At 39.1% G+C, this 23987-nt stretch overlaps 1 protein-coding gene across 4 annotated transcripts in view; it reads left to right on the plus strand.

Moving 5' to 3' along the window:
- Positions 1-22283, plus strand: part of PRKAG2 (protein kinase AMP-activated non-catalytic subunit gamma 2) — a 171743-nt gene extending 149460 nt beyond the window's left edge. For 2 of the 4 annotated variants that reach the window (XM_074157321.1, XM_074157322.1), the window contains 10 exons: positions 6052-6133; positions 7661-7719; positions 10330-10375; positions 11171-11225; positions 11932-12058; positions 12803-12968; positions 13313-13350; positions 16137-16283; positions 18682-18775; positions 21149-22283. In XM_074157321.1, coding sequence (XP_074013422.1) covers positions 6052-6133; positions 7661-7719; positions 10330-10375; positions 11171-11225; positions 11932-12058; positions 12803-12968; positions 13313-13350; positions 16137-16283; positions 18682-18775; positions 21149-21180 — 846 coding nt within the window. In that variant the 3' untranslated portion in view covers positions 21181-22283. The remainder of the gene's footprint in view (positions 1-6051; positions 6134-7660; positions 7720-10329; positions 10376-11170; positions 11226-11931; positions 12059-12802; positions 12969-13312; positions 13351-16136; positions 16284-18681; positions 18776-21148) is intronic. The other 2 variants (XM_074157323.1, XM_074157324.1) reach the window with 1 other exon arrangement.
- The last annotated feature ends 1704 nt before the right edge of the window (positions 22284-23987 follow it).

The raw sequence follows: 23987 nt of genomic DNA on the forward strand, positions 1-23987 counted from the left end.
GTCTAACTGCAGCTAGACTGTCAGGCTTGCCTCTCCCTCATACTCAGTAGTTGAGACTCTTCGTTTTTTATTATTTTTTTTTTTTTCCCCTCTCTTGGACATCTGCCAAGGTTTGGGCAGCCAGAGAACTTGCCATGCTATTTTAAAGAAATATAGTCCCGTTTATGTTGGGCTGGAAGCTGTTGCCCCGTTCCTCACATTTTCACATCAAAAGCATTTGACAATCAGTCAGCTTATAAACGCATTAGAGCAAGGGTGTAAAGTGTAGGTTGCCCGGTTTTCACGCAGTACAAAGGTCACAGCAGAGGCCTGATGGTTTTCCTGTTACAACAAAGACCGGTTGTACTACTCTTGGTCTTCTTACTTGGTAAGAACTGTTGAAATGCAAGTGTTTAACCTCTGAGAGAGAAGTCTTGAGGTAAACTTTTCTTGTGCCTTCTTACTCTAACAGTGAGAACAAAAACTGTATTTTAGAGTGACTTTGTCATACTTGCTCATGTTGTGAAGATATATATGCTGTTTTCCCCTGAAAATGGAAAACTTTTTCCCAATTACAAGGGGACCCATTGAGAAGGCACTCCATGCCTTGCTGTTTCGTACTTAGAGCATGTGAGAATATGAGTTTAACCTTCTACAGTACTTCTTCAGCTGTTCTTACCCAGTTTGCTAAGACTGAATGCCTTCCTCCTGCAAGTTTCTTTCAGCTACGTCTCAAACTTTGTATTTTGGTATGCTAGGAAGGGTTATTGTTTCTCAGAGATTGCCTGGAAGAATTGGGTTTGATACTGCGGTCCACATGTGAGTTTTCTGAGGCATGTGTTCCTCTACATTTTGTAGCCCTTAAAAATCATCATGAGACAAGACTGGGGATTTATCAACTTACCCAGTGAAAACGATGATGAATGTTCACCTTTAAGCATCCGTCCATCAGGAATCAGAGCTGATAAAAGTGTCAACAATCAGCTGGGTCTGATAGTGCTTTTATGGGAGCTCTGTGCCAAAAAGTAAAAGAAGGTGCTTCTTCCTTTATATTCTGATCTGATAAAATAGACATTTGTTGGGGTTACATTAGGGGCTTTTCAGGCAAGTAAAAGCTAATGCCCTGGTGTTGGTTTATACAGTGAAAGATGAGGCAAGAGAGACACACATTTAGCATCTTGCCCTTGGATGGCAGCCATGACACCAGAAGTTCTGGCAGATCCTTTAACACTGTCCACGCTACTCATCTTTTGCCTCATCCCCTTGCTTGGTACCGGCACGTCTGAAGGTGTTCCATAACTGTTTCTTAGTTCTGTTGTCCTCCAGTTTTTCCAAGTTAGCTTTGGCCTTGAGACACTAGTGCTGAGTTGTGTGTCTTCGAGCACAGCAGCATTCTCTGCTCAGCACTGACCCTTGAGCACCAGGAACTGTGACTGCAGCAGCAGCAGTCGCCCTCCTTTACCTTGTGAGACACTCCTGGAAGACAAGTTTGAAACCCACTGGTCATTTATGTATGTAGTTAGTTTTTATAGCATAGTGTTAGGTAAAACAAGGTAAAAGCGTGTGAATTTTTGGAAACAAGCTCATCCTCAGTTTTCCTTTCAGATGCTTCCCTCATTCACAGATGTTTACTTGAGAAAGCATTTCCACAAGGGCTTGTGAGATCACTGGTCTGGTATATCATTATGAGTGTCCCTTTCAGCATTTTCCATCAGTGAAGAAAAGCTTTTTCTGTAATCTGGTAAAATTTTCTGTCTGCTGTCACCATTTCTGGTGTCGCTGCCTGGCAGTCAAGCTATTTTGGAGCTCACTAACTGTAAAGGACAAGGTTTTCCAAATATTCTACTACCTGATAAACAGGACTTCCTGTGTATGGGTCTAACTCAGCCTTTCTTGGTAATGGGTGTTACATTGGAAGAGGCTACTTCCTCCTTAAGACTTACAGTGGAAGTATTTGGATGGTCTGCAGAAATGATGACCTCCAGAAGTCCTGTCTAACCTAAATTAGTCTGTTCTCTTATTCAGCATATTCACAGTTGGTGTAATGCGTTCTTGCAGTACAAAAAGCTTGTTCCTGTTCTGCTCACTGTGGTATAACAGCATCTATTGTTGAGGTGATCTATGATGCATCCAGGATTTCAGTCAATGTGTTCCTTTGCTATAATCTGACCCTCCTACTTAAGGTGCAGAATGGTTGGGAAGACAAGGAGTCACGTAAAGTAGGATTCCTCATCTAATTGTAGATGTCTAGACGTCTTATAGTCAGTGAGAGGGGAAATGGCATCTGTGGGATACAGCTCAATCTCCGTCTAAGGCTGGTGAGTCATGCCACAGAAATGACTGTTTCCCCTGGGTGGCTCTGAAGAGACGCCGTGAATATGCAAAGTCAGCATATATGTCAGAACCACCTCTAAATTTAGGTAGATAAATCCCATTCTTAATGGTTCATTGTGTTTGTTAGGACCACTACGTGGTTAATAAGAACTGCTTTGTTTAAAGAATGTTTGTACATGGTGTTGAACAGCAACAATCTATGGGATCTGGCTGAGGAACAATGGTTTTGTGAAGGTCAGGCCAGTCCAACACTCAAGATCAGAGAAAGAGCAACGCTGGTGGGGTTGAGAATTAACAGCGCTGTTGGAGGTCCAAAGATGGGACATGGTAGAAATCTTCAAAGGCTACAAACTATATATAATCTGAAAGGAAGGTCCTTGTGGGTATTTTCTGCATGAACATCACTGAAGCATCTAAATGTGCTGGATGGAAGCCCAGTTCCACACCCCAGTGCTTTGGCCGGCCACCAAGCAGTACTTTGGGCAACTGAAATTGGTAAACCACAGAAACTAAAGGAAGGTGTGAGTGGATGAGTGTATGTTTGTGCTTGCAAGCAGTTTCAGCAAATAAGAATGAAGTTAGTTTTTTGCTTTGTAATTACCTTACTTAAATAAGAGACAAAATTATTAACATTAAGAACAGATGGCATTGTTACTTTATTTAAAAGGTAAGTGTATAACACTCTTTACTATAAAACTGAAGAAAACAGTAGGAATGTCACTTAAGCTGTGGTCTAGGAGGACAGCCCAGAGGGATGAGTTTAAGTATTTCTTTACTAAATTCTGGTGATTTATTACATCACAAGTTTAATATCCTAATACCCAAGCTGAACTCATTGTCTTTTATAGAGGATTTAACTCTGAGCTATCTCAGTAGCTGCATCTGTTCAGCAGCCCTCAGTTTTTTCCAAAATCTGTCTTCTAAAGCTAGACAAGATGGCATCTAACTGAAGATTCTTGAGATTCTTGGAGACAAATAACTTGCAAATAAATCAAATGGAATCAGGGCAAGAACTGATTCTTTAAGAAAACTTTTGCTTCTGGATTGTCTACAAGCTCAGCTTCTTGCCTAGTATATCTTTGGAATTGTCTTTCATGAAGTATCATGTCTGAATCTAAAATAATGCCTGTATTTTAGCCTCTCGCCCATATGAACGTCGTGCTAGTCGGTGTTCTTTGCTGCTACTGTGTCTAAGAAAGGAGTAGCAAGAATTTGGAGGTTGCCTGAAGTCCTATAGTTGGCTCTCTATCTTTTCTGTTGTGGACACGCTTCTTCTCCAGATTATCAATTATAGGGTTTATAAACTTGCTTGAGGAGTTTTGTTGCATGATCATTATCTGGAAGAAAGCTATTTTCCCCCTGGTTTTAGTAGATTAGCTGTTACCTCAGTGCTCTGATACAGCTTGAACACCTTACGCTTGTGGAAGACTTGCTGTGGAATAAGTTGACAGCGACCATTAATTCCTGTGATAGCTGTTCTCAGAAAGATATCAAAGCTGAAAGCTCTTGGTTTTGGGCGATTTGACTGTACTTTCCTCTATTTTGATGAAGAATGGTTAGAACTTACTTCCTTTGCCCCCAAGGTGGAGTTAGTCTGTGTGAACTCACTTCTGTTTCATATCTGCTCCCCGAATAGCTCCCTGCCGTTGGCTTTTGCTGCATTAGCCTTAAGTGTGATGCTGTTATGTGGGAAGACTTCATGTGTCTGCCTGGAGGGTTTCTTTGCAGTTTTAGTTTTCCTTATGAATTAGTGTGCCCCTGTGGTGGATTTGGTAATGTTTGTTTTGCCCGACTCCTCCCTGTGTCAGTGAAGTGGCTGAATACCTCTGGGACCTTTCTGTTTAACCATTTTCTAGATAAATACTACATGGTCTGTATCTTACAGCCTTATTTGTGGTCCTGGGTATTTTTTTTCCCCCGTATGGCCGCTTCAGTTTTAGCGCAGTTTAGGGGTGGTGATTGTTAAGCAGATCAGAGAAGCTGTGGATGCCCCATCCCTGGAGGTGTTCAAAGCCAGGCTGGATGGGGCTTTGAGCAACCTGGTCTAGTGGGAGGTGTCCCTGCCCACAGCAGGGCAGTTGGAACCAGATGATCTTTAAGGTCCCTTCCAACCCAAACCATTCTATGATTATTCCTGTTCATTGATGATATGGCAGGAGCATCTGTGAAGTCAGGAGGCAGCTTTGAGAGTTGTCATCTGCTGAGGTCAGGAGAGTAGATTCTGATGGTCAGAGAGAAAGCAGTCGGGCTGCAGAGAGGTCACAAGTAGCACAGATTTGCTTTCAGAAATCTAATTTTAAAGAATGGAATTTACATACAGTAGGGTGAGACCAGGTATCTGAAACACTCATTGGGAATCGCGAAAGTGTAGACAGAGATGATGTGTTCTGCTGCAGAGGAGAAGGCTTACAAACTTCTAGAAATTTAAACTGCTATATTATAACACTAAGTAAAGTCTAAATGGAGCTTCTGTCAAATATGGTAGGACACTGGCTGTCATATGGATGGCTTTGCAAACTTTGCCAAGAAGATTTTAGCTAACAATGGCAGACTTAAATTTTTTTTTCTACCTTTATTTTTGTTTGTCCCTATTTTTTTTGGATGCTGATTCCATTGACTGTGAAGCCCTTTTATTCCTGACTTGTTGTGGAGAGGAGCCCCTTGGCACACAATTTAAAGTAGACCCGTAAGGTACCACCGCCTAATCGCAGTCTGTTCAGATTGCAATCATCAAACAATTGCTACTTCTGGGTTACTTGGACCCTGGACCAGTTTTGTGGATGTAGAGATACAGCTTGGCTGTGTCCGAGCTTTGTACCAGGTCAAGACCTGGACAAGAACCATCACTTCTGTACTGTGTTTTCCATGTGAAGGCGATTTAGGGGTGTGGGCAGGACAGAAACGATAACACGCTCAAGCATATCGCTGAGAGATCAGGGTTTTGAGGTGCACCGGAGCCTGACCGATTCATGCTTCACAGAACTAGTGTTCACAAAGAAGTTTTTCTTTTCTCTTCTTTTGAGAATGACACTCTAACTGTATAACCTCTGATTCAGAGATTGGGGAGGGCTAAGTCATTAAAAAATGAAAGGATTTGGTTACATTTCTTTAGCAGCAAAACAGGCTGGCTAGTCTTTTAACTTTCAGTCCTATTTAAAATAATCAAACAGTCCCTTTTAATTTGTATAAATCATGAGTCTAAAAGCTGGAGAGGAAAAGAGACTTTTATTGTTTCAGTCTTTTTTTTTTGATACAACTGTTGCTCTAGTGAATATTAACACAAGCTTCAAATGTTAAGCTATATCCATAAACTGGACATTTGTGATAATTATGTTCATTACAGATTTATTCAATGTCATGATTTGGGAGGGTGTAGCTTTTATGGATAATATAAAACAGGAATAAACTTGAGGTTGGCAACCATACCTTTTCAGCTCTATCAGCTTACTTCTTCATCAGAGGCTTTCACATAAAATATTCACATAACAAAACAAAAACAGATCAGGTTTTGCCAAGCTTTTTTCTAAGCTTTTTAACCATTATAAGTAAACCATTTAACCATTGAGAAGTAAAAAGGCTTAAGGGTTTTGATTGCTGTGTGTGGGTTTTGTTCTGCTTTGAATACCAGCTACCTGTTTATACCGCATTTTTTCCTAGTAACTGGGGAAACCCCTCTGTTGGTGTCTGGTATGCTAAATTGAGAGCAAAGATTTGTTAAGTTGTTCATTCTTTTTGCAGGTAAAGAAAGCCTTTTTTGCCTTGGTGGCAAATGGTGTGAGAGCAGCTCCGCTGTGGGAGAGTAAAAAACAGAGTTTTGTAGGTAAGCAGTTCTAACATTATTCAGGATTACTTGAATTTCCAGGGAGCTTTACTGTTGCAGAAGGTGGTCTGGGGCCATGGTCTGACATCTGAGAGAGGTTCTGGCAAAGAGGGTTTCTTTTTCCTCCTTATGAGGAGTAAAATCTTGCCAGCTTTTTACTCTGCTTTGACAATCATGATGGTTCTTTTAAATCCCGACCTTCTGACATTTAGTCTCTAATATGGGCATTTCACTGTGTATTTATAAATAAAGGTAATGGTCAAAAAAAGAAAATTTGAAAATAGGAACTATAAAAAGAACTTAATGTTACAGTATCCTAATATACATGTGATCCAAGCATGTCTTTCTCTGCACATTCTCGGTAAGGTGCACTGAGAAATCTTTAAATACTAGAACTAATGTTGAATGCTACGGATATGTCCCATATTGGGAGAAAAACATTAGATCTATTTATTGCTTTTTTAGAAGTGGTGTAATTAATTGCCACAACAATAATCTTCCAAAATTAGATCTCTGTTGCAGTTAGAAAACAGGGTTACAGTGGCAGTTAAAAATATTATTATATATACTTCTTGTGATCTGGAAGTCACAAGTTCTAGTTCTTGGACCTAGAAACTTTATAAAGCATTTGTTAAAATATTTTAAATCCGGGGGGGTAGGAGGGTGGTGTCAATAGTTTCACGCAATACATCATGAGAATGCTGTGTGTCTTTTTATATTCAATTTCATTTTCTGTCTGTAACTAAGCTGTAGAGATTTAAAGCTGACCTCTGGATTAATTTGTCCCTTCCCGTTTGTTAGTTTCTTTAGTTTAGATGTAAGAGTAGTAAACAGTGGGAGCAATTACATCTTCTCAAACTTAGAACTTGAAAGCTCAAAAAAAGGTTAATGTTTTCAGGTAACTAAAATAATCATCAATATTATATTACATATTTTGGTGTTGGTGGTTAAAATGTGTGTACTATGGATATGCTGTCTCTTTTTTAAAAAAATAAATTGCATTTCAATAAAGGCATTGAGGGTTACTGCAAAAATTATTGAATTAAGTTCTTTAATAAGTAATATTCAAGAAAATTGAGTATACTGTTCCTTCACTTGAGTTAGAGTCTACATGAGTTGGCAAGTACATAATGAGAGTGTGTCTTATTTGAAAAGAAAATGAAAGGCAAGGATAGATCCCCAACCTTTAAAGATGTTCTAAACATCTTTCCATGCTTTAGGGGGGTGGATGCAGTCTGGGTTCAAGGTTTTATTTGAGTCAGATTGAAAGGAGAGAAGAAACACGTAGGTTATCATTTTGAATATTAATTCAGGTGTGTGTTTTTATTCTGAAGTCTTGTACCAATGTGAAAGTGAATATACATAGTTTGGAATGCCACTGTTATCTGTCCAGTACAAATAGTATGTTACATGGATTTAACGTTTATTAAATTACATGTTGTGAATATAAATAGACAAAATAGCTGGAAGTTCCATACGTTAAGTATATATCTGAAGAACTTTTTTTTTATATGTCACTTGTTACAGGAATGTTAACAATTACAGATTTCATTAACATACTGCATAGATACTATAAGTCTCCAATGGTAAGTATCATGTTCTGCTATACTTCTATCATTTGCCATACAGTACAGAGACTGAAATAGCAAACTGAAAGATTGATGATGAATCTTATTATTATATAAGTCTTTGGAAGCTTAGATATGTCATGGGTATACTCACTGCAGGAGGTTTTTTTTGAAAGAAAAGATGGCTTTGTGAGCAAGGTAGTGGAGTGGATACCAGGGTTCAGTTCCCAGCTTCAGCCGTGAAGATGATATGAGCTTGGGCAGGTAACCTCATATGGCTGCTTCAGTTATACATGTATAAACATGAGGAATTTCCTTAATGAGTACTACCATCTATTATGTTTTGTGTGGTGCTTACCATAACGATAGCCTTCGTTCTGGGTACAAGGCTCCACTTAGTGTTGCAACTAGTGACTAATGCGTTTGGGATAAAGGACTTGGTTTAACATACATACTAAAAACTAGATGTGATATAAAAAGTATGAAGGAAAGCACTTAATTGGTGATCACTGTATTTATTTGTGTTCAGGTTGTTTCAAAGCACACACTTCAATAGTAATCACAGCTCTATATGAATGGCGAATATCAACCAAAAAGCATTTAGGGAGGATGTCTTTGTTACATGAAAAAGTTCATTGTATTTAAAAATCAAGTCTGTAGCTATGTGTGGTTCACATGTTTATATTATCACCTTTGTCTCCTAACTGTGATAGAGCTATTCCAAAAGGAGTGAGCAGAGTTAAGCAGAACGCTTACAGAAGCTTGGATGCATTAAAAGGTTACTCTGTTCTTGGAGTGATGGTGTGGAATAAACAATTTGAACTAGTTAAATATATGCAAATATTCTAGTTACATGGCTGAGTCGCACAATCAGTTGCAGATCTGTTGACTTCAATTAACTGTAATTTAAAATTCCCATTGGCAGTCAGTTGATGAAACTCTCTAGCTTGCATGTTCATACAAACATTTACATCCCTTTCTTGTTCCTGTCGAGTCACAATTCCCCGTCTACCATTTAAAACACGCGTACTATGTTTTACCAGCTAAAAAATCAAGAACAGTGGGATGTAGCAGACATTTGATGTATTAGGCTTCTCAAAGCTCATGTTATTTTTTTTTTTTTGTAAGCTTATAGTGAAATTCTTGTGAGATGCCAATGGTGTGGTGTCCTTTCTTCTTGTTAAAATTTTTTTTTTCCCTCTGGGGATTTACAAGGGGTAGAGGCAGAAGCAAATGAAAAGTAACTGCACCCTGGTAACTTCCTTAAAATGGTTTCCATATTGTAATGACCCTCGACCTCAATACTGCCAAGTTTTCTATGTAACTTTACGTAAGATCTGACTGCTGTCACTCTTGTTTACATTTTCTATTATATTTGGATAATGGTATATTTTAGTAGTCCAATTATAGTATATAAATTTAACAATCCCTTATACTCTTCAAAGGATGCTACTTCCGGAGAGTCATCTAAGTGTAGTCTCCTTAAGCTCAAAGATAAATGCAGTAGGTTTTGTGGAGACTTCTACCCTTCACCTGGAAACTCTTCAGCTTCAGTGGTGTTTGCAGAGGTCCCTGACAGAGAAGAGGGTGATGAGCACCTTTGGCCTGGGCTATAATGAGTGCAATTGCTGTTATAAGTACCTGGTACCTTTAGGGGAAGGTGGCTTTCACATCTGAAACATCTTTAGATCAGCAGGGTGGAAGGAGCTACTGTAGGGAGGTTTTACAATCCTTTGACAATGGACTTGATGAAATAGCTGCTGAACAGCAGGAAGTTGGTGATAAGACTGTGTCTTTTTGGTTTTGGTGTGTTTTAAACTTCAAAGACTGGCCTCTTGAGGGTGGTTTGATGTTACTGCTGATCTGATAAGCTGCCACCAGAAGGTGCAGACTTGCCACATCTTTTGTCCAGTATCATTTGCCCGTACTTTTTGCGAGCCAGTTAAGGAAGCCAAACCAGCAGAAAATTAAGAACAAATTTCTAACTTTTTTTGCCTGTTTGGTTCCTGGGACCAGCTGAACTCTGGTCAGATGAGCAACGTTGCTGGCACAGGAGAAATGCTGAGAGCATGCATGGCTTAGATGCAGTGTCCGAAAACATTTGAAGAACGTAATATCAGTAAAAGATTAAACTTGAGGGCAGGGGGAAATGCAGTGTTAGTTTGTCTGATTGAACTGAGCACAAACCCAAGTGCTCTTACTTGTTTGTAATCAAGTAAAATTCATCTGTTAGCATTAAGAAGTGAAGTGATCAGGGTGGTAAAGCTTGTTACTGGTTTGGGGGTGTGAGGAATCATCAGAGGGTCTACTCTGGCATGATTGTTTTAAGGTGAGATAAATTACTGAGGAGATGCCTTTGAGCTCATAAGAGATGTTGACTACAAACCTTGGCAGGTAAAAGATCTTTCCTGTCCCCTGAAATGCTAGGTCCAGTATGGTACTCTGCACTGAGCAGGATCGCACCCTTTCTTCTTGTTATTGCCAAGAAATGTTATTCTGGACTATTCTTACTCTGTTAGATTGCCTGCAATGAAACGTAAGCAAGTTATTCAGATACTTGTAATACTGTTAATGATGTTGGGTTTAAAATGAATGCTTCAAGCTAAACTTTCCATCTACCCATTGTAGGTTCAGATTTATGAATTGGAGGAGCACAAGATAGAAACCTGGAGGGGTAAGAATATTTACTATTTGGTTGATAACTTAAAATATTCTAATGTTTTTCAGTATAGTGGATTTTTAATTAATCATAGATTTAGCTTTTCTCTGTCCATATACTTTTTTAATGAAAGCAGAAATAGTAAAAGCATGTCTTTTGGCTCCTGCTGCTTATGTTTCTACCTGAAACAGTACATGGACTGGAGTGATCTGGGCTATATCTGGGCTTCACCACTTGTTCATAATTAGTACCATCTTGCTCTTTAAGAAAGAAGAAAAGAAACTGGCGTATGTATGGCTGTGGAGTTGATGGGTACATGTGGAATGGAAACGTATCTGAGCCAGGATGCAGAATGAATTGATGACCCTACATGTTGAGTGAACTGATGGATGAGCACCAAGCCATGCCTGAGTGATTGCGTGATGCACCTAGAAATTCATAGAGCTTGCTGGGTGTGAACAGAAGTGCTGAATGTGGGGAGGAAGCTTTACGTCAAAAATACACTATATGCCATGAAAGAATATAAAAAGTTCTCTAAGCACTAGACAATCTCAGAAAAGGAACTGATAATTATTTGCTGTTGCTGCAGTGACCCCTGGTGGAAATCAGTTTAGTCCTGCTTTTAAAACTTGAGTCTCTTTAATGTCAGTATAGAGGAATGTGCATAAGTGGTAGACTATCTAAAGCAACTGTATATATTGCTCTCTTTCTTCCACTTAATTTTGTACAAATGAATTCATAAAATGCTTTCATAAAACAGCTAAAGTTTTCATATAAATTGGTAATAGTCTATTCATTTTCTATACACAGAGCTTTATTTACAAGAGACATTTAAACCTTTAGTGAACATCTCCCCAGATGCAAGGTAGGATTTTTCTTTTCATTCTGCTTAACTTGAAATAAGCTAAGTCCATCTCAACGCTGAACTTCAGATTTCTGTATATAATCAGAAAAAAAAATGTTACTTGCAAGAAGAGCAGACTTGCGTAGGTTGGAGCATTGCTAAGTTGTAGTCTGTAGTGTCTGTAGTAATGTTTCAGATCTCCTGAGAATAACTTTTTGCCGACCCCCAATGATAATTCAATTAAGATAATTGTTTTAACTTAATTGCATATATGCACTTAGCCATAAAAAATGTTCTTCCTAGAAAAAGCTATAGAAGTTTGGGATTGAGATGCACTAAGGGCAAGAACACTCTATTTTCCACTGTTTGTCTCTGAACAGCAATCTCCATTCTGAGTGCAGGGAACTGTGAGCACAGCACTCGCTGGAAAAACAATTCACACTTGTGCAGAAATATGCTGCTGTTCTTTCTACCACAAAAAGTCACTTTCCATAACGTTTTCTTGCTGGTTTTAGATGTTCATGATCATATCGTTGTACCTCTGTTTTACCAGCTGCGAAAGTTTATTTGAAATATCTTCTGTTTTTTATAACATTAAAGATACTACAAATAATTACTCACGATATGTACTTGATGGGGGTTTGTAAATACATGTATATATCACTTGACTTTACGCGTTGTCAGTTAGAATTCATTTTAAATAAAAAATAAATGTTTTTCTCCTCAGCCTTTTTGATGCTGTATATTCATTGATCAAAAACAAAATCCACAGATTGCCAGTTATTGATCCTGTCAGTGGAAATGCACTTTATATACTTACCCATAAAAGAATCCTCAAGTTCCTCCAGCTTTTTGTAAGTATTTAAAGTTATGCTTTGCTTAACTTTTGTTTTTTTCTTTCCCCAGTAGACATCTTTAAGACTTAGTACAGGACCTTCTTGATGAACTTCCGTGTTCATTATGTCTGTGCGTATCTTTTTGTGACAACAGAGAAATTAAAGCTTGATGTAGGCCCTGTGCACTACCTTTACTTTATTTCAGCCATTTAAAGAAATCTGAACATCAAGGACTTGCCCTGGGTATTTAAAGTAGTTTGCTGTCCTGCCTGGAAGATCTGCTCAGCTTCAGAAGTTTGTTTACATGAATAGGAAAATTAATTGTCTCCCAGAGAGGAGATTGTCATTACTCACTGTAGTTCATGTAGTCACAGGAAGCGACAGGAGGCCAAACAAAGCAGCAGGAGTACAAAATAAGCATTCAGAGTATAGTATGTTTTGCTGCCTTCTCTCTCCAGTTTCAGTGGGAATGACCTAAGTTAGGATCAAAAGCTTTTAGTGATGGGTTACTACAAAGATAAACAAAAGAGCAAAAAACTTAGTTATATAGTCTTAATTTAGAGTTTCTTTGGACAGAAGCAATGCCTCCAGATCTGAGCTTGTTTTGGATTAAGATTGATCTAGTAGCAGATTCTGTAACAATCGTTTGGAGTCTGTAGATGGATGAGTGAACACAGATTTCCTAATGTATATACCAGTCGTATAGAAACGTGGCAGGTGTAGAAAACAGCACTGTAAATACATTCATTCTGCCTTTCCTAGATGTCAGAGATGCCAAAGCCTGCCTTTATGAAGAAGAATCTGGATGAACTTGGAATAGGAACTTACCACAACATTGCCTTCATACATCCAGACACTCCTATCATTAAAGCCTTGAATATATTTGTAGAGAGAAGGATATCGGCATTACCTGTTGTGGATGAGTCAGGTGCGTGTTGGCTCTTCTCTGTACAAAAGCGTGGTAAGAAAAATGGTGCTGAACCCTGGATTGATTGGGGGGGGGGGAGTGAGGGAGGAGAGGGGAAAGAATAAAAAAAAAAAAAAAAAGTGGAGGGGGAGAAAGGGAATATAAAGACATATTTATGCAAGATGTAGGTTGATAGGCTTGGAAGAACTTTGTGGTTTGGTAGGTTGGATGGTTGTTGTTTTTTTCCACATTTCCTTCTTGACCTGTCTGTTTTCTTTCTGTGTAATTATAACAAATGAAAGCAAGAAGCAAGAAATCAAATTTTGTATTTCATGCGGTCTATTAACTTTTGTTTTTCTTTTTAGGAAAAGTTGTAGATATTTATTCCAAATTTGATGTAATAGTAAGTATATCTCTTAAATTCTATTAAATATTTCATATTCAGTAAGCATTTGCAAATTCATTTGTTAATATGTCAATTTGGGGTATTTTGTTCCTTAGGCTTTAGTTAACAAACTGAATAAAGCAGATTCAATTCAGCCCGCATAGCATTTTTTTTTTTTTTATTATTATTATTATTAACTTCTTATTTAAGCTCTCCTTAGTAATACTACTTGTACACAGGCATCTACTGCTCTGGATGTTACCCAAAATTGGATCTGGCTGTACTCTTAAAAAAAAAAAAGAGAGCATAGGCTTTTTATGTTTGTTTCTATTTTTGAGATAGGATTTTATTTTTCCAGCTGCTGCCATTCCACAGTTTGTTTTCAAAGGGAATGCAGATTTCTCCATGCATTCTGAGTGCTTTATATGACTTGACCTTCTCAGTGAATTGAAACTACTTGGCCTGTTCTTTTGTGTGAGCCTCTGACTCCGGAACATTGCATCTGTGTTCCTTTTGGTTTAGATCTAATTCAGGCCACTGTTTCTGGTTTTTGTCTCAGGAGTGCAAAAGCGTAGTCAGATTCATGAGAGAGCAAGGGCTGTTCTGTTCTTGTGGTCTTCAGAAACTTGAAAAACTTTACTTAGAGGTTTTTAGCCCTGTCCCCTCCCAGCTGTATGCACCTGCCTTCTAATTGGAACTTCTGATAGCTATATTATTTTTTAGATATTTAAGTGCCCAAGTTGCTTATTGCACCAGCCTGCTAGTGCTAATGAAGAATCCAGATGTCTGAAACATTGCATAGAATGCTTTCAGACATGGAGAAGAGTCCCAAATGGAAATACTTTGAGCTTATAAATATCTCTGGCAGCAAACAGCGCTCTTAATACTGAAAATTTTGTGATGTCAGTGTTCTTGCCTGTCTTTTCTAGGCATTTGTTTCTGTTCTTTGGGATTCTCTACTCTGTGAGATCCTGTTCTGCCATAAAAGCTGGGCAAGGAAGGTAGTAGCTATAGCAAGAGTGATCTAATACAGCAAAGACAATGAAATTTCACAGCCGGTGTGTTCAGTGTTTCGATTTATTTTGGAAGTGCATCAGAGTTTGAGGCAGGACGTGTTTCCTTTGTTTCCCATTCTTTTTCAGAAAGACACCAAAAAGAAAAGGGTTCCTTATGTGTTTTTCACATCTCTTCTCATTTTAAGTGATGAAGCAATAACAGTTACAGGATTTTAAGAGCTGCTGGATGATTTCTTTGGAAAAATGATGTATTGGGATCAGGAAAAATAAACCACCACAAAGGCCTTAGGATATAATTGTTTGCTTCCAGCTAGTAACATGGGAAAGAGTTAGGGCATCTATCAATTGTTTGAGATTTTCCTCATATATACTAGTTTGCTTATTAAACGGGGGAAAAAAAAGATTCTATTCTCTGAGGCTTCCAGTTTTAATCAGTCTCCTTCAGCCTGATCTTCAAGCTTTAAAAGAAGAGGAAAAAAAGAATCTGAAATGTATAATCCGATCTTCCAATAAACAGAATTTGCAAGATGCAACTGGTGATTTTTAACTTTAAACCATGTGGTTAATATGCTTAGTTAAATCAGTGTTTTAATCTATGCCTGTATATACAGCTGGCAAATTGATAGATTTCTTTCATTTTAATAGAGTTCTGAATTCATTTTCAGGTTCTTGATGGGAGAAACCTGGGAATGGTGTGATGGTATAGAAATAGCTTCGTATTGCACTAGTTATTTGTGTGCAAGGTGACTTCAGTTTGCAGAGGCTTTTTATATTTTCCTAATGTCCTACACTAGGAATTAGTGAAATGAGTTAACTAAAACTGCTCGTATCTTCATGATCATCTCAAACCTCTCTTGTCACGTTCAGTGTAATTCAGTCCAAAAACTTGATGAATCACAGTATATTCTAGCCAAAACTTAATTGCATTTTATTGCTTGGTCCAGTGTTTTCATTTTAAAGGCCTGTTTTTATTCTTCCTTCAGTGCTTCAGTACACAAAATCAGTCAGCCAGGATGTGCCAACTCTCCAAATACCGCTATGGTCTCACCTAAAAATCAAGCTTTTGCTGGTCAGGACAAAGTCCTCTTGCGTGGTCCTGTTCTTAAAAAGAATGTTGAGAATGTCAGCTTTCAAACTCTTTTAATCTTCTTACTTTTAGTGGTGGCGATGGTTTTTAATTAAATATTGTTTTTATAGTACTTATTAAAATATATAGACACACACACAAAATTTGTTGTCAAATGGCAGTGCCAGCACAGTCCAGGAGAGGGAGTTTCAGCCCACGAATAAGAAAGGTGAAGAAATCCTTTAATTTGCTCTCTACTTATTTATCTCCACTAAGACCTACTTCATGACTTGTGTTCAGAGCAGTTGGTGTCCTCCCTTATCCTATGAAAAACAAACAACAAAAAACTGTATATTCCTGAAGTGTATTCTGTATATTCTAAAGTCTGTAGAACTTCATCTTAACGTTTCCTACTCATAGCAAAAGCAGGATGAGTGACATCAAGCCAAATATCAGCTAGCAAAGGAAGGAGGTTTTCATTGGCCTAATGCATATCACAAAGCAGTTTTATCAATTAACCCAGTCTGTCATATGGTGTTTAACGTAATTGCGTGCTTGACTGTTCCCAAAAGCTGAAGAGCATCCGCTTTGTTTCAGATGTGACTTAGAACAGACTCAATTTACACCAGAAATGTGTGGCTACTTGATGCCAAAGAGGACTTTATTAGGAAGTACTGAGATGTGTTATGTGCCTTGGGGCTTTTTTTTTTTTTTCCCTTCAGAATCTTGCTGCTGAAAAAACATATAATAACCTAGATATCACGGTGACGCAAGCCCTACAGCACCGTTCTCAGTATTTTGAAGGTGTTGTAAAGTGTAGTATGCTGGAAACACTGGAGACCATTGTGGATAGAATAGTGAAGGCTGAGGTGAGTTCCCTTTTTGGTTTTCCTTTCACTGTAAGTTAAAATTCTATTACCAAACTAAGAAATAATTCAAATTTATCCTTTCTCAGTTTTGTTTACTTGCTGAAAGTATTTTTTTTTTTTTCCTTAACAGCATGTGTTAGGTATCAGCTTGCTTTATAGACTTGTCTTATAGATGCTTATAGGGATGTGCAAAATACTGTACAGTACATCTGTAGTAACATTCAGTTTTTTCTATTTGTTTTATGACATTAACTGAACTGAATGCAAAGCTTTTTCGAAAGAATCGAGTTTCTTTCAAGCCTGCCATAAGTTTTGCAGACAAATAATTCTTTAAACTCTAACTTATAGCTAGGTTGATTGGCCTATCGTTCAGGAAATTTAACGGGTACAACTAGTTAATGCATATGGAGTCCTGCTCTGCTCTCATCCAAATACTGTGAAACAGGGGCAGAAAATAAATTCTTGTGAATAAGGCTTCACTAAACTGCTGTTGTAAATGACTTCTCTGTCAGCTTTCCATTATTTCAGTGCTGTTTATCTTGTTTATTAGTACTGGGAACTTTTCTCATACATGGAGATGATCGAGTATGTAGGTCTTCCTCCCCTGTTGTTCCTCTCCGCAGAAGGAAACCTGTATTACCAGTTTCAGTTGTCTGAGGTGCAATCAGCTCCGTTTAGATGGTTTAACTTCTTCAATTACAAGATTTTTTTTTTTCCATCTTCAGGGCTGTAACTGTACATATACTTGATAGAAGCAAAACTGCCACTTTGTTAATATCCCCTTAGAACCTCCATTAGGCAGTTTTTACTTGTAACTTTCTGCATCTGCTTGAGCTTCTTCCTGGGATTGAATAATTTTAGCATTGCTGATACACACATTTCAAATTTGAATAATTTTATTACTATCTTAAGAAGCTTTAGACATTTGTGTTTTAAGAACAACTCCTACCCTTTGGTTCAGTCTAAACATAGTGAGATTATATGTAAAAATGAGTCAGTCAAAACTATAAGCTATTTATAGCTGCCAGAAGAGTGCTTGATCTTACTGGAAATGAAACAATTGAGTTGTCCATTTTTCTTGAATGCATTACACTGAGAGAAGAATAAGTTGATTAAATATGTGCATGTACAAAAACTAATAACCCCATCTAAATTATCACCAACATAGCTTCATCAAAAAGGAAATGCAACAATGTTTTTTCTCCCTTCCCCCCCTCTTTTTCTTTCCTCCCTGCGTCAGGTGGGTATGACTGCTCAAATAATTTAGAGCTCTTCTTTTGTTGTATCTGATTAGCAACGAAGCGGTTGACCTCAACCTTATTAACATATCTATTAAATCAAGACTGATGCGGCTTTTTTGCTATCACCTCTGTGAGAAGATGAGAAAAGTTCTTTGCACTTTCTTCACCATTTTATATCTGATTATTTGAACTTCAAATGGTGAAGAGAGGGGATTCACTTAGGTAAAATGCAAACACGTAGCAGGCTCTCAGCTTTCGACAAACACCCTTTTTTAGGATGGCTTACTTGTGAGCTGGTTCAGCTGCGATGTTTGGGTAATACAACTCTGTGCCCGCTTGCGGTGGAGCCTGGTGCCAGGAGGGACAGGAGGGCGCTCTCCTGGTTCTGCAGTGGTCCTGCACTGCTGGAGCCTGCTCGGGCCAGGGGGCCTCGGGATGTGGGAGCATCCACGGTTAGGACAAAGGTTTTGTAGTATAAGTTTCCTAGAATAGATTTGTAATGATAAAATCATTATTTAAAAATACGTTCTTACTGTTGATAAACCTTTCTTCCAAGTTGTGTCATGTTTATTAACTCTACAGTGAGTTTGCACAAATGAGTTGAATCTTTCTTTCTTTCTGTCTTCATGCAAACACCAGTCTGGCACTCAGTTTCAATTGTATACCCCTACGAGAAAAATGAGGTTAAAACCAACTTGGACGTGTCAAGATAGCACAAGTTTTAGTGTTCCTCTCTGTTGAGAAAGTATTTTTCAGAAGGAAGCTTCGTTTTACTATATCTTACTATTTGAGATCACAGGCTGAGTTGGGCAGAGCTGTAGGTTGGGGAAAAGTGTTTGATGCGAGTGCCACTTTTTGAGAGCAGAAGTATCTTAAAGACCTAGGTCTTGGCTTAGCTGTCACTTCAGATCTGATGTTGTTGCCATGTCAGATAGCTGTGTGCTTTTTAAACATGCACTAGTTTTCATTTCAGTAGGGTAAGTGTGTTTGTGCTGCTGTGTGAGATTGGTAATTGGTAACGCTTTGAACCATTCTTTTTTTTTTTTTTTTCTCTCCTTGTCTTCATACTTCATTACTTGAAGATGGTTTTGTTTTTCTGTGCTTTAACTTTTATTTTAAATCAGGCAAATATCTCAAAATGTTTTCCCTGCCTGCAGGTTCATCGTTTGGTGGTAGTGAATGAAGCAGATAGCATCGTGGGTATCATCTCCCTTTCTGACATTCTACAAGCTTTGGTACTCACGCCAGCAGGTATGGACGTGGCCTTCGGAGCTTTGCCATAAGCCCTTTGGTAGAACGTACACCCTGCTGGGTTTCATTTATTTGACAATGACAAACTTTAGATTTTTCAACTTTCGTAACTGTTTGATCATAGTTCTTGAACACACTTTTCTTTTCTCTTGAGGAAAAAGCTGGCGAAATATTAACTGTCAGTTTTGGTTGGCACAACTGTGTCAGAGACGTCACCCCAGACCACCAGAATTATCCCAGGAGAAATCAGTAGTGTATTGCTACACGTGATCCGGTTCTTTTTAACAAGAGTATCCAACAATAGGGTTATTTCTGCTACTTTTATGCTGGTTTGGAGGGAATGGAGGGTTGAGTTGGTTTTTTGGGTTTTTTTTTTTAATGTTTATCCAAGTTACCAACCTGCTTTATGTTCTTAATTGTAACTTCACTTTGATCACATAAATGACTTCATTGTCACAACAACTAAAGCAAAGCCCTCTTTTGGCTTTGTGAGGAAGACATAAATTGTCTTGAGGATTACAATTTTGCCTCAGAAAAATATCAGACTGAGCAAACGGAGCTGGATACCTCCTTCAAAAAAGAAATCCTAAATGAGAGCTTAACTGGGATCTCTTACTTGCACTGGTAGATGACATCATAATGTAAAAGTCTTTATCTTCTGTAGGTTTTTTAAGAAAAAAAAGTTTATGTAGCTTCTTTAAAATAGTAAGATTTCTCCTCTGAGTAGAAGTAACCAGTGATACTGCCGGAAGTATCATGTCAGTGCATCTAGTTCCTTTCAATGACCCAGAAGAGCAAGTAACCCGGCTTTCTGCGAAAGGTGCGGATGAGCATGAGGAATCGGCCCAAAGGCCTGGGTCAAACAGGCTCATGTCCTAGAATGAGAATGGAGGGGTGTGTCCCTCTGAAGAGGGAGATGTAAAGACAGAGGAGATAGTTTCCCTCACGACTGGAGGGTAGAAGGATCCAGGGAGGGTAGATCTTATTATTAATGAAGCAAAGTCTAGACAGAAAAGATGAATCTGGATACTGACAAACCAAGAGCTTTGTTATACTGGAATTACATGGACACTTAAGTTGTAACTCTGTGAGATGAAATAACAGTGCTCTGTAATAAAAAGGGCATTTCCTGCTCCCGTACTCTGGGCCATGTGCTTCTGGTGTTGAGCGTGTGGCAGCACCCAGACTCATGAGATCCCTCCGAGCTGCTCTAACTCATTGATCTAACAGGAGACTGAGCCAGCGATAAAGCTGCAGAGTTTTGCCAGTTTGGCACATGAAACTGGCTCATGGGAGTCTAGTACTGAGTACAGGAGTTAGAGCAAGAGAGGGGGCAGGATTATGCCACTGGAAGAAATGAGATGAGATGAGGGGAGGCGTTTTTTAGGAGCAGTTAAACGTTAGATCACAGTTCCACAGGTAACTGCCCCATTTTAGATTGGGATTTGTCTCATGAAGTGAGGGGTGTCTGCAATGTAGATCTAGTTTGTAGAGTCTGGAGTGTGATTTACCTCTTAAAGTGGATGCATAAGAATGACCAGATAAATCATGCCCTAAAAGTGTCCATTTCTTCTCACAGACTAGAAAGGAAAATGTATTGACTAGCAGAATTCAAAACTCTGTGAATTAAGACCAGCCTATGTTAGGGGAAAAAAGTGTCAGTTGTGATGTGAAAACTGGATGTATTTAATGAATCTTTCAGTGTTTGGTTATACATTACAAATACTAACTCCAGGTTGCTGGCAAGAGATTCTTGCTGTCTGGAGTTGGATGCTGAAGCCAGACTCACCACAGGGTTCAGTCGTTGCCCAGCATGTGGCTCGTCCGAGTACTTGGAGAAGAGGCACGATGCTCTACAGTCCTGCTGAACAGGTCTCTCCGATCCCTACTGTGAGCAAAATCTGCCTCTGAGCCAGGAAAAATGGGTCCATCCACACGGTGTAGTTAAACTGCATTCTAATATCGTTTGTTCTCAAGCAGGACTTCATTTTTTGAGGCTATTAGGATGATTACACTTGGCTTCTAAGCCGATGGACAGGTTTGGGGTGTGGCTTTTTGGTTGGTGTTTTTTAAAATAAATTTTTGTGCTGGGGAGAATCTTCAAAGCCACTTTTAGTCACTTTCCAGAAGAGTTACTTGGACTGCTTTGCCAATGAAGTTAGAAGCAATAATGGTCTCAGGGCCTTCCTCGCGCTGCTCATGTTAGCATTTATCAGTCCTGCAGCGTCTCCTTTACAAACGGTATCCAGTGCCGAGGGCTTTGAAAACGTGGTCAGACAAAGTTGCAGCGATCAGAATGAGCCGCGCTCTTCCAGGAGCCAAGTGCCCTCCGCGTAAGGAAATCACACTTTTGCTTTCCTCTCCTGTTAACAGGTGCCAAACAAAAGGAGAACGAAAGTGAATGACTGCTGTGAATGTACACGCGTTTGTAGGAGAACTTGAACAAAGTTTCTGGGTCAAGTTTGTCTCAAGAACAGTGACTGCAATAGAAACGGAGCAGGATGGTTGAGAATGTGTTTTGGGACTTAAGTGATGGATGACGAGTCTATTCCCCCCAGTGATGTCGCAAAAAAAAAAAGCAGCATGACAAAAAGCTTATGTTAAAATGTAGGCTTGTATTTCAAAACGTCTTCAAAACATTTGCTGGAAGACTTCACACGATGTCCTTCATTACAATGCACTGTATTCGGAAACTTCTTCATTTTGTATTTGACAGAAGTCACTGGTCAGCAATGGATATATGTGACATAAGGCAAGTGTATGGCATATTCATATCATAGTGCCTTATGTCAAAATACAGCAATATGTCATCACTGTTGCCCATCACTGTCAAAGGAAGTATTGTGCTAAACGAGACACTGTATTTGAATGTGAAAGTCTTTAAACCTAAAACCAAATCAGTTTCAGTTCTCATTAGATTTGTCATAAAAGCTGTAATTTGAATATCAGTAGACTTCTTTAAAACTTTAATGACAGTTTTGTGTTAAATGTTGCATTCTGAACTGAGATGTAAAACAAGACTGATTTTAAAAACAGCTTTATTTATTTTTACTTTCATGACAATTTTTTACACATCTTTGGTGGATAGCTAAAATTTCACCATATCCATTAATAAACTGTTGATTGTTATACAAAAAAGTGGCAGATTTTCTCATTATTTAAACCTTTGGAGCTGCAGTAGCTGTGGCCTGTTGATCGGTCCTTATTACTTGAGCTGAAGGTTCCAGAAGCTGGGATGGAAAGTGCTCTGTACTGTAACACACAGGCACCACGGAGGAAATGAGGTGCCGGAGGAGAACGGTATTTTCGTCTGTATTAAAGTGTAAAATGATGTTTGTACAACAAAACTGAACCTTTTTATTGTGTATGATTTGTACAGCAGTTGGAGGAGTGAGGGAAGCTGTGGGGTATTCGCTTATGTAAATGTACTGTAAAGTTTGAAGATGAGACTTTTATAATTGTAGATTCTTGTAGATGGAAGAAATTAAACCCTACAACATCAGTTGTTTTTAGCGGTTCTTGCCAAGTTCTTTTGCATGTATAAAGGTACGTGCGTTCTGATTACTGCAAACCAGGTATAGAAGCATTGACTTTAAACACGGCTTAGGCAGTGGGATAATGCAGGCGGTTCTTCTTCCTGTGTTTCCAGCCTGAATACTGAACTGGAATAACGGCAGTAAATTGATCCGTTATTTTTCCATTTATAAACATTGAAGTAAAAGGTTAACAGTTTTCTGTTTGCCTATAAAAGGTGAGATTTTGTCGTAGTAATGAAAAGCCCTTTCTTCGGAACTTTTACAAAGTGGAAAAGTTCTGAAAAGAATTTAAATGTTGAACTAAATGTGAAAATTTTCATCTTACTGGCATTTTCATGTATAAAAATGTTCCTCTAGTACGTAATGGAAACTTTTCTCTTAAACTTTACCTCACTTTCCTACTCTTGTGAAAAACGTCGTCAAGTCTTCTCCAGGACTTCTTCTGACTAGGTGAATATCGACTGTTCCCTGCAATTCCGGATGGTATTGAACCGAAATAGCTCTTGTGGCCTAACGGCAGCGACCTTGGGGTCTGGTGCTGGTCGCTGCCATCGGAGGTGACGTCATCACAGCTCTTTTTTATCTTTGTTGGGGCGATGGAGTGACAGAAACGAAAAATAGTGGTTCTCGTTCTTTGTGGAGGGGGGTAATTTGTAGTAGATGAGAACTTTGTTTTAGGGATGGGTGATCAGCAGCGCTACCTGCTGATGCCACCCGGGCCCCGTAGATGCAGCTTGATGGAAGCCCAGCTGTTGCTCCAGCACCTGCAGGGTGAGCTCCGCTGGGAGGTGGGATGCCAGGGAGCTGCCGAAATGCAGCGCTAGGTCTCTCCGTACCTATCACCAGTCTCCATGAGCATGTTCTTCAGCCCTGCATTCGGGGTATTTCTGAAGATGATGAAGAGTTGAACCAATTTTGGGTTTCTTTTTAAATATATATATATATATATACACACACTTTATTTTTATGTCCATGCAGACAGCTTCGGGCCTGTCTGCATAAATTAGTTTGCAGAAAGCCAGAATGAATTTGCAGTTTTTGAACAACCATGCCCAGGTTTCCTATTTTAACATCATTACAAGTGCTGTTGACGTGTTGTGGACACAGGACTAGCAAAACTACGGAAAGCAGCTTTCTCAGTGATGCAAAACTGTATTTAGAGAATTTCCAGCCTCGCTTTCTGCAGTACAGTTCTGAATTTTGGGTTTGTGAGAAGCAGAACGGCAGCGTGACTCCAGGAGCATGACTAAAGAGCAGTGCTGTCAAAAAGGCACTCTGCTTGTACTGGCACAAGCACCAGCGCTGATGCGGTAAACAAAAGTAAAGAAATCGTGTCACTTTTAATACAGGTGAGTTTACTACAAAGCTAGAGAAATGCTTCTTCCGGCATAAGGGAGGGACAGGAATAAGAAAAGGAGGGTAGAGAAAGGAGGGGTGACGGCAGCAGCGCCGCGTGTAGCAGATTAAGGTGATGGTGCAACTAAAGCTTTGGTCTTGGGCTCTTCATGTGGCTTCCGAGAGGCCTCAGCCGTGGAAAAGAATGAATAAAATGTCATTAAACTGGAGTTCTTGCACACTTGCTTCCTGTGGACAGGCAGCAAGCAGCACCTGAAGGTCTGAGACCACTCCAGGAGTCCCTTTCTTTCCTCAGACAGGACCGTGCTGCAGATGGAGCT

This window comes from Numenius arquata, chromosome 12, assembly GCF_964106895.1.
Source record: "Numenius arquata chromosome 12, bNumArq3.hap1.1, whole genome shotgun sequence".
Lineage (NCBI taxonomy): Eukaryota > Metazoa > Chordata > Aves > Charadriiformes > Scolopacidae > Numenius > Numenius arquata.